General features: G+C 38.2%; 1 protein-coding gene across 2 annotated transcripts in view; it reads right to left on the reverse strand.

Moving 5' to 3' along the window:
- The window catches only part of LOC101896332 (uncharacterized), a 379,916-nt gene that overhangs the window by 10,520 nt on the left and 351,397 nt on the right, over positions 1-17,999 (reverse strand). For both annotated transcript variants that reach the window (XR_009342835.1, XM_059125896.1), the window contains exons 11-18: positions 8,772-8,963; positions 8,280-8,686; positions 8,003-8,221; positions 5,905-6,238; positions 5,266-5,532; positions 4,876-5,059; positions 1,571-1,777; positions 1,284-1,485 (exon numbers count right to left, since the gene is read on the reverse strand). Coding sequence is in view for 1 of the 2 variants with exons in the window: in XM_059125896.1 (XP_058981879.1) it covers positions 1,284-1,485; positions 1,571-1,777; positions 4,876-5,059; positions 5,266-5,532; positions 5,905-6,238; positions 8,003-8,221; positions 8,280-8,686; positions 8,772-8,963 (2,012 nt within the window). In the remaining variant the exon portion in view is untranslated. The remainder of the gene's footprint in view (positions 1-1,283; positions 1,486-1,570; positions 1,778-4,875; positions 5,060-5,265; positions 5,533-5,904; positions 6,239-8,002; positions 8,222-8,279; positions 8,687-8,771; positions 8,964-17,999) is intronic.

The raw sequence follows: 17,999 nt of genomic DNA on the forward strand, positions 1-17,999 counted from the left end.
AGTACCTCCCGATATTCGGTTTTTGGATGATGTTAGCCACATTATTAGCCAGAATTGTTTCAAATTTGGTATTTGAAGTTCGTAATGGATACTGCAGTCTAAGACAGAAAATTGTCTGTGCAGGACCACGTCTTAGTATAGTCCCCATATAATGGTACCTCCCTATATTCGGCATTTTGGTGATTTTAGCGACATTATTCACTGGAATTGTTTCAAACTTGGTATTTGAAATTCGTACTGGATACTACAGCATACGACAGAAAATTGTCTGTGCAGGTCTACGTCATCGTATAGCCTCCATATAAAGGTACCTCCCTATATTCGGTATTTCGGCGATTTAAGCCGTATTTTTCACCGGAATTGTTTCAAATTTGGCATTTGAATTTCGTAATAGATTCTACAGCCTATCACAGAAAATTGTCCGCGCAGGTCCACGCCTTCGTATAGCTCCCATATAATGGTACCTCTCGATATTCGGTATTTTGATTATTTTAGCGACATTAGCGACACCGGAATTTTTTAAAATTTGGTATTTGAAGTTCGAAATGAATACTACAGCCTTAGACGGAAAATTGTGTGTGCAGGACCTCGTCTTTGTATAGTCCCCATATAATGGTACCTCCCTATATTCGGTTTTTTGGTGATTTGAGCGACATTATTCACCGGAATTGTTTCAAATTTGATATTTGAAGTTCCTAATGGTTACTACAGCCTGTGACAGGAGACTGTCTGTGCATTCTGTATTTTGATGATTTTAGTGGCCTTATTCACCGATTTTTTCAAGTTTCGCATTTTGTATTGTAATGGCTTATGGCAAAAGTTGCCTATGAAGGTCCACGTTGTCGTATAGACCCTAATATGACGGATACATACTGTATTTTTAATATTTTAGCAGATTTTTTTATTATTTTTTTTTTTAATTGCCAAATTCGTTCCAAATGGTGGAGGGTATCTAGTCGCTTGTACTTGAAAGAATTTGAACCGGTTATTGGAAATGACGTTGATGAGAGTCGATTTCCGAAAACTTAGATCAAATTATCGAATAAATGTAACATTGAATTTCGTTTTCTGTAGATCAAAATCGGTCTGTAGATTCAAATCCTAAATAAGGTTTCGGCTTTGTTTGAATACTGCCAACAGATGTACAAAATGTAATTAAAAAGTGTAAATACGTAACTTATTTTCCCTCCCCAATCGAAAATCGGCATCTTCATCTTTTTTTACCATCCAATTTGTTTTAGAGGCTAAAAACAGATTTCGTAAATTTTTATTTGTTCACTTACTTGTAGGCAAACGCTGCGAATGCACAACAGAAGAGCACAATAATCAGACACAATGTGGCCAATATTTCTGTGGGTAGCTTCATAATGGCCGAACACTGAAGGAATGTTTCGTCGTCACCCGAAGGACAATGTTGGATGCCATCACACCAGACACTGGCATTCACACAGGCATTCAGTTCACTGCACTTGTATTGGCATTCTTCTGCTCGTAAAAAACGAAGAAACAGAACACAAAGAAGGCATTAAAAATTTGCAACTAGGAAGCCCCCTCCCCCGCACACACTTACCTGCAATGCTTAACGTTGGTCCAGGTATCAATTCCATCCAATTAAATGAAAAATCACCATTCTCTGGTCTTAGGAACTCTACACTGATGGCTTTCGAACGATTTGCAATGGCAAAATTGGGACGTTCATTCCAGCCTGCACTGAATATTTCCACAAATTCGTAGGCCTTGGAGTCGGGTGACAGGGGGCAGGCGGTAATGGCCAAACCTGAAAACCAGAAAAGCATAGAGAACATCATGTAAATGAAATTATTGCTGTGATTGGTGATAGTCTGTGAATAAATAGGTTTAGGCGAGAGCTTGTTGTTGAGGTCCTTTTTCTGGAGCTCTTTTTATACCCTACACCACAAGGTGGTCAGGGTATTATGTCTTTGTGCATTTGTTTGTAACAGGCAGAAGGAAACGAGATAGACCCATAGTTCCTTTTGATGATCTGCATAGAATCACATTCTGAGTCGATTTATGCATGTCCGTCCGTCTGTCTGTCCATGTATTTTTGTAAACAAAGTACAGGTCGCATTTATTGCCCGATCCAGATGAAATTTTGCAACGATGTTTTGTTTGGCCCAAGGACGAACCCTATTGATATTGGAGATAATCGGTCAAAATTTAGATATAGCTCCCATATATATCTTCGTCAGATTTGCTTTTTATTGTGCACCAAACGTGTAATATCAGCCCGAATTGTATGGAATTTTCCATATATAGCCAAATTAGGCCTGAAAATATGTATGCCAAATTTGATCGAAATCGGTTCAGATATAGCTATAGCTCCCATATATATTGTTCATCCGATTTGTTGTATTTGTTACCCACAGCCGTAATATGCACTCCGTAACAACGATATTCAGGGAAATATATCAAATACAGCTCAGAAATATCTTTGCCAAATTTTATCAAGATCGGTTCCGATTTGGATATAACTGCCATATATATCTTTATCCGATTTAAAATCAATTGTGCACAAAATGGGCAATACAATTCCGAATTTAAAATATACAAATGCTTCGGCATATTTAGTCCTTGAACTTTATATTATAATTATAATTGTTATGTGGAGCTCTACTAAATTAGCAAAGTGATGTAGTGTATCATAAAGTCGGCCCCGCCTGACTTTAAGACTTTCTTTACTGGTTTGTGTGTGTATATGTGTTGTAGTACAAGCATATTTTCTCAAATTAACTCCTGTAAGAGGATAAATGCCAAACTACTTGTAGTTGATTCCATAAAAAGAAAGGCTTGATTAGAAATTATAGAGTCTATTGGAAGACTGAAAAAAAATATACAGAACCATTTTAATTGTAAAGCCTTGACAAAAGGCAATACAACTGATTTGCAGATGGAGATTCTAAATTCAAATTAATTATGGTGCAATATGTTTGTTCTCCTTGTTTAACAAATGGAGAATATTAAAGTCACATTGCAAACACTGAGAAATTACGAAATGAGAAAAGTTTTAATGGTGAAATTGTGTGTGTTAAGGCCGAATTGGAATGAAACCATTTTTATTCCCTCGGTCATATGGCTAGAGAGGGTAAATATCATTTGATAAGGCCAAAACGTGCCGCATCGAAATAACGACTTTATACCCTAGGTCTCTTTGGAGCAAATCCGTTTCAGTAAATTTTGGAGTAGATCTAGCTATGTCGTCCGTCCGTTTGGTTAGCTGCCTGGCTGGTGCGCACGATGACTCTCGAAAGGAGTTTTTGATTTGGCCCAAACTTGGAGCATCGTAGTATTATTATCAAACTTAGATCGAGTTCGAAAATGGGCAATATCGATCCACTCCTTTTGGTACCTCCCGCACAAAAGTTAGGAAATTTAAAAAAAAAAAAAACAAAAACAAATAAGAAAGCTGTAAGTTCAGCAGGGCCGAACTCTAAATACCCTACACCATTTGAAACGAATTTAGCCAATTAAAAAAAATGGTTAAAAAGTCTGTTAAAATCTAAAAAAATACCGAACGTAGACATTATATTAGGGTCTATACGACTACGTGGACCTGCATCATCAAAATCATCAAAATACCGAATATACGAAGGTACTATTATATGGGGGTTATACCAAAACATGGACCTGCACAGACAACTTTTTGTCTTGGGCTGAGGTTTCCATTTCGAACTTCAAATACCAATTTTGAAACAATTCCGGTTAATAATGTCGCTAAAATCATTAAAATACCGAATATCGAGAGGTACTATTATATGGGGGCTATTCCAAAACGTGAACCTGCACAGACAATTTTCTGTCACAGGCTTTAGTATCCATTGCGAACATCAAGTACCAAATTTTAAAAAATTCCGGTTAATAATGTCGCTAAAATCATCAAAATACCGATTCTCGGGAGGTACCGCTTTATGGGGGCTATACGAAGACATGGACCTGCATATGTAAATTTTTGCCACAGGTTGTATTACCCATTACGAACTTTAAATACCGAATTTGAAACAAGACCGGTAAAGAATGTCGCAAAAATCCTTAAAATACCGAATATCGGGAGGTACTATTATATGGGGCCTATACTAAGACGTGGACCTGCACAAACAATTTTCTGTCTTGGGCTGAGGTTTCCATTTCGAACCTCAAATACCAAATTTGAAATAATTCTGGTAAATAAATTCGCTAAAATCACCAAAATACCGAATATCCGGAGCTACCGTTATATGGGGTTACACGAAGATGTGAACCCGCACAGACAATTTTCTGTCTTAGGTTTGTAGTATTCATTAAGATCTTTCAATACGAAATTTGAAACACTTCCGGTTAATAATGTCGCTAAAATCACAAAAATACCGAATATCGGGAAGTACCGTTATATGAGGGCTATACCATAACATGGACCTGCACAGACAATTTTCTGTCACAGGCTGTAGTATCCATTGCGAACATCAAATACCAAATTTTAAACAATTCCGATTAATAGTGTCGCTAAAATCATTAAAATACCGAATATCGGGAGGTACCTTTATATGGGGGGACTATACGAAAACGTGGTCCATCGATATGGTCCATTTACTTGTGAACTATGCATGTATGCAAAATATTAGCTTTCTATCTCAATTCGTTCGAAAGATAGCGTAATTACAACAGACAGTCGGACGGACAGACAGACAGGCATACGGACATCGCTTGGAATTTCACGCTGATCCAGAATATATATACTCTGTAGGGTCTGTTATGAATATTTCGAGGAGTTACAGACGCAATGACAAAGCTAATATACCCTCCATTGAATGGTGTAGGGCATAAAAATCACAAAATCTCAACGGACAAAAACAAATACTTCTTCAAATTTAATCCACATACCTTCTGACGTTGTCAGGACAACTCTTGAATTCGTCTCACATCGATACGAACTTGTGACCAACAGACTTGTGTTCGCTGCTCTCTTCGGATTATATTTGCGCAAAAATATCGCCTTCAGTCGCACATAAAGAAATTTATTACCATTCGATGGTTCAATAAGCCATGGCCGGGTGCGACACTCCATCTGTGAAGAACATAAAACAAGCGGAAAACACCAATAAATTAATGGCATAAATAAAAAAAATCAATGTTAATACATTTTGAGGGAACTTTCAATACAGATTTGTGGTTGATCGCAATACAGGCGATTAAGGCCACTTTCGACACTGGTACCAACAGGCCATTGTTAAAAAAAACAGACGTGTGTGCACACACGTTTATCATACTCACATCACCGAATGTCATATCAATTGTGCCGCTGGGACCGAATTTGCGACGACCATCCTTGCAATTGGTGGGTCCTTTTACAAACTCAAACATACCCTCGAAATTTAAAGCATCCGGATCATCGAGAGTGGACATGTTGTAGGCTGTGAAATGGACTTCCACATCACGGCTGGTCGATGTATATTCCACCGGCAGATGCGAGGAATTGGATGAGTTACAAAGGCAACCGCGAGGTAATAAAATTGTGTCATGATATGGCCTCTCGAATATCTGCAAGCGGCAAAACAAAAAGAACAACAACCATTACATGGGTAATAATCACTTGAAAGCGCTGGGTAAATGTTTTCGGACGATGGGGGGTGCGGATAATATGGCGATGGATCCACGTGACCACCTATCAATCAATTTTGTTATTAAATAACAAAAGCATCCAACCGGTCACACTGTTGCGGCTATTTTGCATAGCAATTCATGCGTGCATGAATGAGTGCAGCCATCATTACAATCTACTACCCCGCCCCCCATCCACCCGCCATCCATTTACACCACCATGTATGCATGCATGGAAAGTATGTTTGAATGGGTGACAACTCCATCTGTCAGTTTCGCGTTGCGCTTCTTTTTTGTTTGCCTCGCACTCACCTCCACTTTAACACTGGTATCACCATAACAGAATGACCTATTTATGTCTTCATCCACACGTGACATACACTGACGATTCATTGTGGTCACTTTGCGTAATTTAATGCGAACCCTCTCACCGCGCATCCCCTCAAATTTGTAAATGCACTTGAGATTGCGTGTGCCGCCACGTCCAAACAGAAATATATTACGTACACTGCGAAAAATGGCCGGATCCTTGCGGTCCATTAAGCTGCTGACAAATTTACGATTGCAATCCAGCTCACCACCGCCCATCGGCAGGCCATCCTGATGGAGATCTATGAATTCGTATTTTAGTTTAAATTCCAGGGGTCTAGATGGAAATCGAGAGAGAGGGAGAGAGAGAGAGTTTGTGATGAAATAGGATTAAAATAAATTGTGAAGAGATTTTGTTATACCCTCCACCATTAATAATATGGAGGGTATATTAAGTTCGTCATTCCATTTGTAACTCAACAAAGTATATATATTTTTGATCAGTGTAAAATTCTAAGACGATTTAGTCCTGTCCGTTCGTCCGGCTGTTGTAATCACGCTAGAGTCAAAACGAATAAAGATAGGAAGCTAAAACTTTGTCTGTCTTTTGTCTGCAGGCAGGTGAAGTTCGAAGATGGGCTGTATCAGTCCACGATATCGTATAGACTCCATATAACAGTCTCCGCCATATTCGGTATTTTGATAATTTTAACCACATTTTCATATTTTACACAAAGAGTTCTCTGTCAGTACTTTAGCCTCTGAAGGAGAATTATCTACATAGGTCCACGATACAATACTCCCATACAATGGAGCCCCCCTATTGGGTATTTTGATGACTTCAACCACATTTTTAAATGGAATTGGCTTAAAATCCACACAAGAGGTTACTTCTGAGTACTTAACCCCCTGAAAAAGAATTGTCTATATAGGTCCACCATATCGTATATATCCTATATAGCGATACACCCCTTATTCGGTATATTGATGATTTTAGTCACATTTTTCAATGGCATTGTCTGAAATTCTACACGTGAAGTTCTCTGTGAGTAATTTCCCCCTGAAAGAGAATTTTCTATAGTCCACGATATCGTATAGCCCCCATTAATGGGGGTATTAGGTATTTTGATGATTTTAGTCACATTTATGAATGGCATTGACTGATACTCTACACAAGGAGTTCCCTCTGAGTACTTTATCCCCTGGAAGAAAATTGTGAATATAGGTCTACGTTTTAGTATAGCACCCATATTACGATACCCCGAGATAATAGGTCCAGGATTTTTGCAACATTATTCATCGGAATTGCGTCAAATGTCATATTTGAGGTACGTAATGGGTACTACAACCTGTGACGGAAAACTGTCTACGCAGGTTCACAATATCGTACAGCCCCCCGCCCACCACAACGGTACATCCCAATATTCGGAATTTTGATGATTTTAGCAACATTATTCACCGGAAATGTTTCAAATTTTCAATTTTGAGTTCGTAATGGGAACTACAGTCTATGACAGAAAATTGTCTAACTGGTCTTCGTATATGCCCCATAAATCAGTACCTTCCCATATTCGGTATTTTGATGATTTTAGCGACATTATTCACCGGAGTTGTTTTAAATTTAGAGTTCGTAATGGCAGTCTATGACATAAAATTCTCTTTGTAGTTCCAGATTTCCGTATGGGCCCCATATATCAGTACCTCCCTATATTCGGCATTTTGATAATTTTAGCTACAACATTCACCGGATTTTTTTTTTAGTTTCGTGTTTGAATATTTTAATGGCTTATGACAAAAATTGTCTGTGCAGGTCCAAGTCTTTGTATAGATACCCTCTCTAGTCATATGGCTGTGGGTATAAAAATTACAAGGTCGAGTTCGTCAGGAAAGGGTTGCCATATTCAATTTGGCGAATGAGTCTACCCCAATTGTTAGCCATGCTAATGACCATGGCTTTGATTGGCCTAGTTCCCTAGTTCTTTTCAGTGAATAGCTTAATTGAAGTAGGTCATTATTGAAGTACGTAATAATAGTTTAATTAATTAGCTGTGTCTTTTACTTCATTTTTTTAACCATGTTGCTTTATTTTGTTTCGACTTACCTTAGAACAGTCGCTTCGGTGTTCTTCAATTCCAGGGTAATTGAATCACCACTGGAAACATAACTCTCTGAGACAGTACAGGGGCGAGCATAGGTTTCATTGATGTTGGCACGATCACACGTCCGGGGTACGGTGCCACGACAATAACGGGCAATAACATTTGTGGTATTGTGGGAGTATTGCTGCAGCGAGGGATGGACCAAATTGGTTTCGGTTATGCTAAAAATAAAAAGGCTTTCAAAAACAAAAATTTTAGACTAAATTCAAGCGAACTTACCAATTTAAATCTTTGCACACCGGTGGTTCTCTCATCGAACCATCCCAAATACGCAACATGCCGCTACAATCCTCCTGCGTCTGTAGAACGCCAATGGCACCAACCGACGTCTCATCGATTTGTCCAAATTCCGGATCCAAATTGAATTTCAACATTGAAATCCATACCTTGAAACGTGATGGTGGAGCATGGGCGCCCTGGGCATTGGTACGTCTGGAGAGGCTTAAATGATCGAATGTCTTGAAAATACCAACACCCTGTAGATGATACAGGCAAGTGGTGTTGGGCGCCAGCGAATGTTTGGGATTTTCTAGAACGCCTCTGCCGGCACCTCTTATCCAGAATTCACAGGGTTTTTTGTTTTTCGAATAGGTGGGTGACTGCACATCGACAAAAATAACTTCAACCTATGGAAACAGACACACACACACATACATTTGCATACATATATAACAAGTCACGCACTCATGTGCCCTGTTGCTGTCAACATACCTCCAATTGAAAGCCATAAAGTGGCAAGACTTGTGATGAACTCCCCGTAAATGTGCCATAGGGTGAAGTGGTAAACTCCACTAATAACTCTGGTCCACTGGAGACAGCTGCCGGCACGGCTTGGCCACCACCGCAGAATTTCAGCATAATTGGATCACGCGTAGTATAGCCATCATATATGGTCACGTAGTCCTGGAATCATTAAAATACACATAAACATCAGCATGAAGTGTTTGTTGTGTGTCATTTTCAGCTCAGAGTGTCGTTGTGTCACTCCCCCGAAACACGACATGTGCGGGGAACTGGGGCCAGTACAAGAAGAAGAAGAAGTAGAGTAGAGTGAAAAAATAGAATAAAGAACAAACACCAACAGAAACAATAACAACCATAAACTCCTACAAAAGGTGACACATTTAAGGACGTGTTGGGTTAGAACGAAAGAAAGAAAGATGGACCAGCAGCACAAGTAGTGGATGGAGGGTCACATACTCACACACATACACCTACACACACACACATACACCACAGTATGCAAAGTGAATACGTGTCCTGGTGACATGACGTTCTTGCAAGGATAGGTAAAGAAAATAAATGGAATGGAAGATAACGTAACACAGAGGAAGCGAGAGGGGTGAGAGAGAGAGCGAGAGAAGGTGGGGGATTTTGTGCTGACAAAAAAATGTGACAATCATTTAACATTATTACGATGGTTTACTAGGGTGGCTGAAACATCCACAAACGGATTTGCATTCCGAATTCATGGTGATGTTAAACAAATTTGTGGAGGTTTTTCCTTATCACTCTCTGTGTCATTTTGAAGTAATGCTCGAAAATTGCTTGGTTTCATTTTGCATTTTTGTGTGGAGGGAGGGAGAGTTACGAGGTTTGGATAATGTAAACAAATAAGGTTGTGAGGTCAAAAAAAGAAGAAGAAGTACTAAGTAAAGAGAAAATAACTAATAGATATTCTTAAAAATAACTACAAATTAATCGTTGATATTGTGCCATTATTAGTGTAAAACAAATAAAAAGAGCTAAGATAAAACTGTACCGAGTATGTGGTGCCTTACACCAGTAATGGAGGATGCTAAGAAAAGTACCCAAATCCAGCTCTGACTTCGAGGTGCATTAGGATAAGAAATTTGCGGTGTAATTTGCCAGCGATTAAGCACTAAGAGAAACGGAATATTCTTAAGGACTCTACAAGAATACCAAAAGATTTAAATGTTGTGATCAACACACACACACACACAAATACGGATATCATAGGGCTCAGAAGCTCACTTGAATGAAGGAACCAATCTAATAATATGTAAGAACAATTGCGTGGCTGCGATTGGGTTAAGTTTGATTAGTTTTAGTAGCACTTAAGAAATATATTTTTAAATAAAAAACAAGTAAACAAACATTAAGTTCGGCCGGGCCAACCTTTTAATATCCTCCACCTTAGGGTAAAGGAAACATTAGAAGAAATGTGGCAAAAACCATTAAAATGCTGAATATCGGGAGGTACCGTTATATGGGGGCTATACCAAATTGTTGACCTACACGTGCAAGGTTCGGCCAAAGGAGCCAGAACCCATTATGACCTACAAATACCAATTTTCAGACAAATATGTGAACAAATGTGGCAAAAATCATCAAATTACCGAATATCGGGAGGTACCGTTATATGGTGCTTTACCAAAACGTAGACCTATAATTACAATGAATCGCCACACGAACTGGGACCCATTATGATCTACAACTACCAAATTTTCAGTGAAATTCGTGAAAAAATGTGTCAAAAATCATCAAAATACCGAATATTGGGAGGTACCGTTATATGGGGACTATACCAAAACGTGGACCTATTCATTCAATGTTTCGCCACACAAACTAGGACCCATTATGACTCACAAACAAATTTTAGAGAAATCAGTGAAAAAATGTGGCAAAAACCATCAAAATACCGAATATCGGGAGGTACCGTTATATGGGGGCTATACCAAATCATGGACTCATACATGCAATGTTTCGCCACCGGAGCTGAAACCCATTATGACCAACAAATACCAATTTTTAGACAAATCCGTTGAAAAAAATGTGGCAAAAATAATCAAAATATCGAATATCGGGAGGTACCATTATATGGGGGCTATACCAAAACGTGGACCTATACATGCAATGTTTTGCCACACGTACAGGGACCCGTTATGACCTACAAATACCAATTTTCAGACAAATTCGTGAAAAAATGTGGCAAAAATAATCAAAATACCGAATATCGGGAGGTACCGTTATATGGGGACTATACCAGAACGTGGACCGATAATTGCTCTGCTAAATTTTGGCGCTCTACGTCAAATAATGTGCTCTGTATCGTGATTTCAACAGACAGACGGACATACAGACATCGTTAGAATTTTTATATTTATGAATAAAGAATTTTATGCTGATTATGAATATATATGTACTTTATGGGGTCTACGACGAATATTTAAGGATGTTACAAACGGAATGACAAAGTTAATATACCCTCCTTTCCAAGGTGGAGGGTATAACTAGAATTGAATTGATAATCGAAGATCAAGGTTGGATTCTCTTCTCATTTTAATATTCGATCAGTCGAGTCTTAACTTTGTTAAACTTAAAAGAAAAGTAGCTTTCCCCCGCTAGTGCTAAGAGGTTCACTACAAGCAAAAGCAGCTGTGCTTAAAAAAATCAGCTAAGTTCGGCCGAAATTTTTTTACGAAATTTAAAACGATTCCGGTGAATAATGTTACTGAAATCATCAAAATACCGAATATCGGGAGTTACTGTTATATGGGAGCTATACGAAGATGGTGACCAGCATGCACAAATTTTTGTCATAGGCTGTAGTACCCATTACGAACTTTAAATATAAACGTTGAAATAATTCCGGTAAATACTTCTATCTCAATTCGTTCGAAAGATTGCCTGATTATAACAGAGAGAGGATATATTTTGAAATTTCTTTGGTTCCGGTTCTTGAAGGGTATTAACAGACAGAAACCACTATCGAAGCACCAATTGTCGTGAGAACTGAAGACAACAATCCGGAGCTTAAGATAAAGCTATTGAAAAACATTCCCTACGTGGATGATAACGGTATGTAACGATGGACCACAAATTCGGTATTATGGATAAAGAAGCCGGCATATACCGGGTGAGATAAAAAGCTGTAACAAAGTCAAACGCCAAAATTTTTACTTTTTTTTTAATTTTATTGAACGAAAACAAAACATTGTCGGAAATAGCGAATTGGTCACCTTTGGCACGAATTATGGCCTTCAAACGGCCAATGAAACCGTCACCGTATCAAATTATATACAGGGTGAGATGGAAAAACTGCAACCAACTTCAGACTACTGTCATTTCTAAGCCACTCGTCCAACAGCTGTTAAAATCATTCCAGTGGCAGCTCATTATATTGTTTACAAGCGTACAAAAGCTTTTTGGTGAGAATTTTCCAGAAAAAAAAGTTATTCGTGATGGAATTCAAGCGTGATAGTGTGATTTCTTTATATTTGGCAGGAAAACCACAAGTGGCTATCGTTAGAGCACTCCAGCATTTAAATGTAAATAAATCTTTTGTGTCTCGTACCATCGCTCGTTACCGTAATACTCTGGTAGCGTAGCCCGACGTCAAGGAAGTGGTCGGAAGAAAACAGCAACATCAGCAGAAATGGTTCGAAATCGAAAAGTAAAGAAGCGACTTGATCGAAACCCTCGTCGCAGTGGCCGAAAAATGGCTCGTGAGCTGAACATATCGCAATATTCCATTCGGAAAATATTGAAAAATGAGCTCGGGGTAAAGCCATTGCAATTCTAAAAAGTGCAAGAACTTACACCGCAACAGAAAGAAAATAGACCCAAAGAATTATAAAGTTGTTTCGCTCGGCCGAAATTGGTGAACTGCTGAATTTGGTTTTTTTCGACATTCGTTATCCAGCAGTTTGTAAACAAACGAAATTATCGTGTTTACTTGCCGAAGAGGTCAGCTGAAAATGTGCATGCTTGTTTGGCACAAGGACGAAACCTATTGAAATTGGAGATAATCGGTCAAAATTTAGATATAGCTACCATATATATCTTTGTCCGATTTGCCTTTTATTGTGATCCAAACGTGTAATATCAGCCCGAATTGTATGGAATTTTGCATATACACCCAAATTAGGCCTGAAAATATGTATGCCAAACTTATATATATATATATATATATATATATATATATATATATATATATATATATATATATATATATATATATATGTATATATTTATATTTATATATGTATATATATATAGTATATATGTATATATATATATACCTAGTTTGGACAAAATCGTATACTCCCTTCGAGAGCTATCGTGCGCACCAGCTAGCAGGCAGACAGACAGACGGACGAACATCACTAGATCGACTCCAAATATCTTGAAACGGATTTGGTCCAAAGAGACCTAGGCCGTATCAAATGATATATACCCTCGATAGCCACATTACTTAGGACATAAAAGCAGTCTAAAGGCGTTAAACCCCATGGCGACCTAATATTTTCTTGGGTCATTTTTATACCCTCCACCTTGGAAAGGAGGGTATATTAACTTTGTCATTCCGTTTGCAACTTACTTAAATATTCGTCCTAGACCCCATAAAGTATATATATTCATAATCAGCATAACATTCTAAGTCGATTTAACGATGTCCGTCTGTCTGTCTGTCTGTTGAAATCACGATACAGCCCACTTTATTTGACGTAGAGCGCCAAAATTTAGCAGAGCAATTTGTATTGTGTCTATGGTGGTTGGTATTGAAAATATTTGTAGGTCATAATGGGTCCTAGTTCGTGTGCCGAAACATTGTATGGGTAGGTACACGTTTTGGTATAGTCCCCATATAACGGTACCTCCCGATATTCGGTATTTTTTCACGGATTTGTCTAAAAATTGATATTTGTAGGTCATAAAGGGTTTAGCTCTTTTGGCAAAACATTGCATGTTTAGTTCCACGATTTGGTATAGCCCACATATAACGGTACCTCCCGATATTCGGTATTTTGATGATTTTTCACATTTTCCCGTGAATATGTTTAAAAATTGGTATATGTGGGTCATAATGGGCTCATATTTCTTTTACCCTACGGTGGGGGTATTAAAAGTTTGGCCCGGGCGAACTTAATGTTTTTTTTACTTGTTCCTAGATGATTTTAAAAGCTTCCTCGAGGAGACATGAGTTGCAAAATGATTTTTTTTTTCAATATCCAAATCCTCAATTTAATATAAATCTCATTTCATTTTTATGCCTGCTTACCATATTCCAAGTTTTATTTGGCCATTTTGAGAGGAACAGCTGACATTGTGACATTAATCATTAGTTGAGCAGGATTAAGGATGGTTTCCAAACCACAAACTGATTAATTTATGGCTTAGTAGCGAATATACACACACAGAGCAACAGAATAGAACAGGAGGAGAGAAATATGACTTCGTATGGAAATTAAACTGAAGTGGTCGAAGGCAAGTAAAACAAGAAGAAAAACTTTACTCAAATAAATGCTTCCAAAAACAATTTATGGGAATTTTTTAAGAATATTATGCCAGAGCGTCTACTCTCTCTCTCTCTCCCTGATACTCTAATATATAATCTGAAGAAATTACTCAAAATTTAAACTTTGAACTTCAGAGATGTTTTTTGTTTAAAAGATTGTGCTTGGGCACTTCAGACATTTCCTGTCTTCTGTGTACATACATACATACATAGCAAAATCCTCGTCCTTTATATATACCAACATATATTCAAATGAAGAAATAACTGTAATTTATCACACAAAAATCCCACAAGACGTAATGTACAAATTAATTGTGTGTCATTACAATAATGCATAGCCATTCATTCGTCTATCCATCCATCCAACCGTCCATCCATTCATTCATCCATCTAAGCCCAAACACACACACACACACATTATCCATTGAATGTCATTGTCCATGGCAATGACACCAGATCCCCGCTGTGTCAAAATACCAACATAAATTCCCATTGAAAACCCAAAAATCAATTTTATCAACGAAAAATAATCAATTTTTACAAACAAAACTCTTGTTGGGATGGCGCTCGCAAGGGATCTGATGAAAGGATGGATAGATGGATGGATGGGTGAATGGATTTATCACAACAAAATGTCAAGAAACTATTTGAAATAGGATAAGAATAAATCGAATTTAATTCTAATGCCACTCTCCGGAACAAGTTATGTTATGTCTTTGTGCATTTATTCGTAACATGGAGACGGAAGCGAGATAGACCCATAGTTACTTTTGAGGATCTTCACAGATCCACTTTCTGTGTCGATTTATGCATGTCAGTCTGTCTGTCCGTCCCTCTATCCATGAATTTTTGTGAAAAAATGCAGGACGCAGGACATCCCAACGAATTTAGTCTTGAAGATATAGCTATAGCTTTCCGATATAGGTATAGCTCCCGTATATATGTTTCATCGAATATCATTCCTCTAGAGTGCATATTTGGTACCGGACATCAGATACTGCTCGAAAATACCTCTGTCAAATTTGATCGAGATCGGTTCAGATTTGGATATAGGTCTCATATATATCTTCTACCGATTTCGGGTTAATTGTGCACCAAATGGCCAATATCAGTCCAAAAGTACTGAATTTTGGTACATTCGACCGAATTCAGTCTAGAAGCAAATACATGCATTCGGAGTCCCTCGAATTTGTAATATACATTCGACAACAATGATATTTTGTACCAGATATCTTATAGAGCTTAGAAATACATTTGCTAAATTTAATCGAAATCGGCTAAGATTTGGATATAGCTCCCATATATATCCTTAATCCGATTTCAGGTTTATTGTACAAATAATAACTAATATCAACCCGAATGGAGAAAATTTCGGGACGTACGTTTCCATTTGGTGGAACTAGGCTTCTTGTAGAATTAGGGTGAGATGAAAAAAACTGAAACAAAGTCAAACGCCATAATTTTTACATTTTTATACCCTGCACCACAAGGTGGTCAGGGTATTATGTATTTCTGCATTTGTTTGTAACAGGCAAAAGGAAACAAAATAGACCCATAGTTCCTTTTGATGATCTGCATAGAATCACATTCTGAGTCGATTTATGCATGTCCGTCCGACCGTCTGTCCGTCCGTCCGTCTGTCATTGTATTTTTGTAAACAAAGTACATATCGCATTTATTGTCCTATCCAGATGAAATTTGGCACAAATTATTTGTTTGGCCCAAGGACGAACCCTATTGAAATTGGAGATAATCGGTCAAAATTTGGATATAGTTCCCATATATATATTCGTCCGATCTGCCTTTTATTATGCACCAAAAGTGTAATATCTGCCCGAATTGTATGGAATTTTGCACATACAACCAAATTAAGCCTGAAAATAAGTATGCCAAATTTGATCGAAATCGGTTCAGATATAACTATAGCTCCCATATATATTTTTCATCCGATTTGCTATTTTTGTCGTTCGCAGCCGTAATATGCACTCTGTAACCACAATATTTGGGGAACTATATCAAATACAGCTCGGAAATACATTTGCTAAATTTTATCGAGATCGGTTCAGATTTGGATATAGCTCCCATACATAACTTCGTCCGATTTACCTTTGATTGTGCGCCAAACATTGATGATGATTGCGACCGAATTGAGTCTAGAAGCTAGTATGTCAAATTTGGTGAAGATCGGTTCAGATATAGCTATAGCTCCCATATATACTGTTCATCCGATTTGTCATATTTGTTACCCACAGCCGTAAAATGCACTCCGTAACAACGATATTCAGGGAAATATATCAAATACAGCTCAGAAATATCTTTGCCAAATTCTATCGAGATCGGTTTCGATTTGGATATAGCTCCCATATATAGTTTTATCCGATTTCAAATTAATTGTGCACCAATTGGGTAAAACAAGTCCGAATTTAATAGATACAAATGCTACGGCGTATTTAGTCCTTTGAACTTTAAATTATAATTATAATCATAGCGTGTATGATTGAATTCTCCTATAAAAACTTTTAATTGTTATGCGGAGCTCTAATAAATCAGCAAAGTGGTGTAGGGTATCATATAGTCGGCCCCGCCTGATTTTAAGACTTTCTTAACTGTTTTTTTTTTTTTAATTTTATTGAATGAAAGCAAAAAATGTCGGAAATAGCATCAAATTTTAGAATAAGTTCACACTTGTTCGAATTGGTAACCTTTGGCACGAATTATGGCCTTCAAACGGATAATGAAACCGCCACACACTGCCCGAATGTTTCTCTGCGGTATTTTGGCCCATTCCCGGCGAAGCGCTTGCTTGAGGTGATCGACACTTTGGTATTTTTTAATGTCAACCTTTCTTTCCAAAATACTCCAGACACAATAGTCCAACGGATTGGTATCCGGAGATTTTGGTGGCCATTGTGCACTGGAAATGAAGCAAGGAATCTTATTTTGTAACCATTCTTGGGTGGCGCGTGCTGAGTGCGATAGTGTTGAGTCCTGTTGAAATGGCCAAGGTCTGCGGTCAAAATGTTTGCCTGCCCGAGACTTTAATACATCCTCCAGAATATTTTCGCTGTAATATTCGGCATTTATTCTGACGCCACGGTCGATTAATACGAGCGGAGAGCGTCCATCGACTGTTATGGCGGCCCACACCATCACCATGCCCGGCGCTTCAGCTCTGGTGGCCAACCGAAGGTGCACATTTTCAGCTGACCTCTTTGGCAAGTAAACACGATCATTTTGTTTGTTTATAAAACTGCTGGACAGCGGATGTTTTCTCACCGGAGAAAACCAAATTCGGCAGTTCACCACTTTTGGCCAAGTGGTGGGTTCTATCAAATCGCTTCCGTACTTTTCGAACCATTTCTTGACGTCGGGTTACGGTACCAGTATCTCGATAGCGAGCGATGGTACGAGACACAAAATATTTATTCTCATATGTATATTATGTCTGCAGGACTTTTGGTATTGAAAATACGCCATGTAGGTCCACGTTTTGGTATAGCCCCCATATAATGGTACCTCCCTATTTTCGGTATTTTGGTGATTTTAGCGACTTTATTCACCGGAAGTGTTTCAAATTTGGTATTTGGAGTTCGTAATGTGTATTACAGCTCATAGCAAAAATTTGCAGGTCCACGTCTTCGTATAGCACCCATATAACGACACCTCCCAATATTCGG

This window comes from Musca domestica, unplaced genomic scaffold, assembly GCF_030504385.1.
Source record: "Musca domestica strain aabys unplaced genomic scaffold, Musca_domestica.polishedcontigs.V.1.1 36, whole genome shotgun sequence".
NCBI classification, from domain to species: domain Eukaryota; kingdom Metazoa; phylum Arthropoda; class Insecta; order Diptera; family Muscidae; genus Musca; species Musca domestica.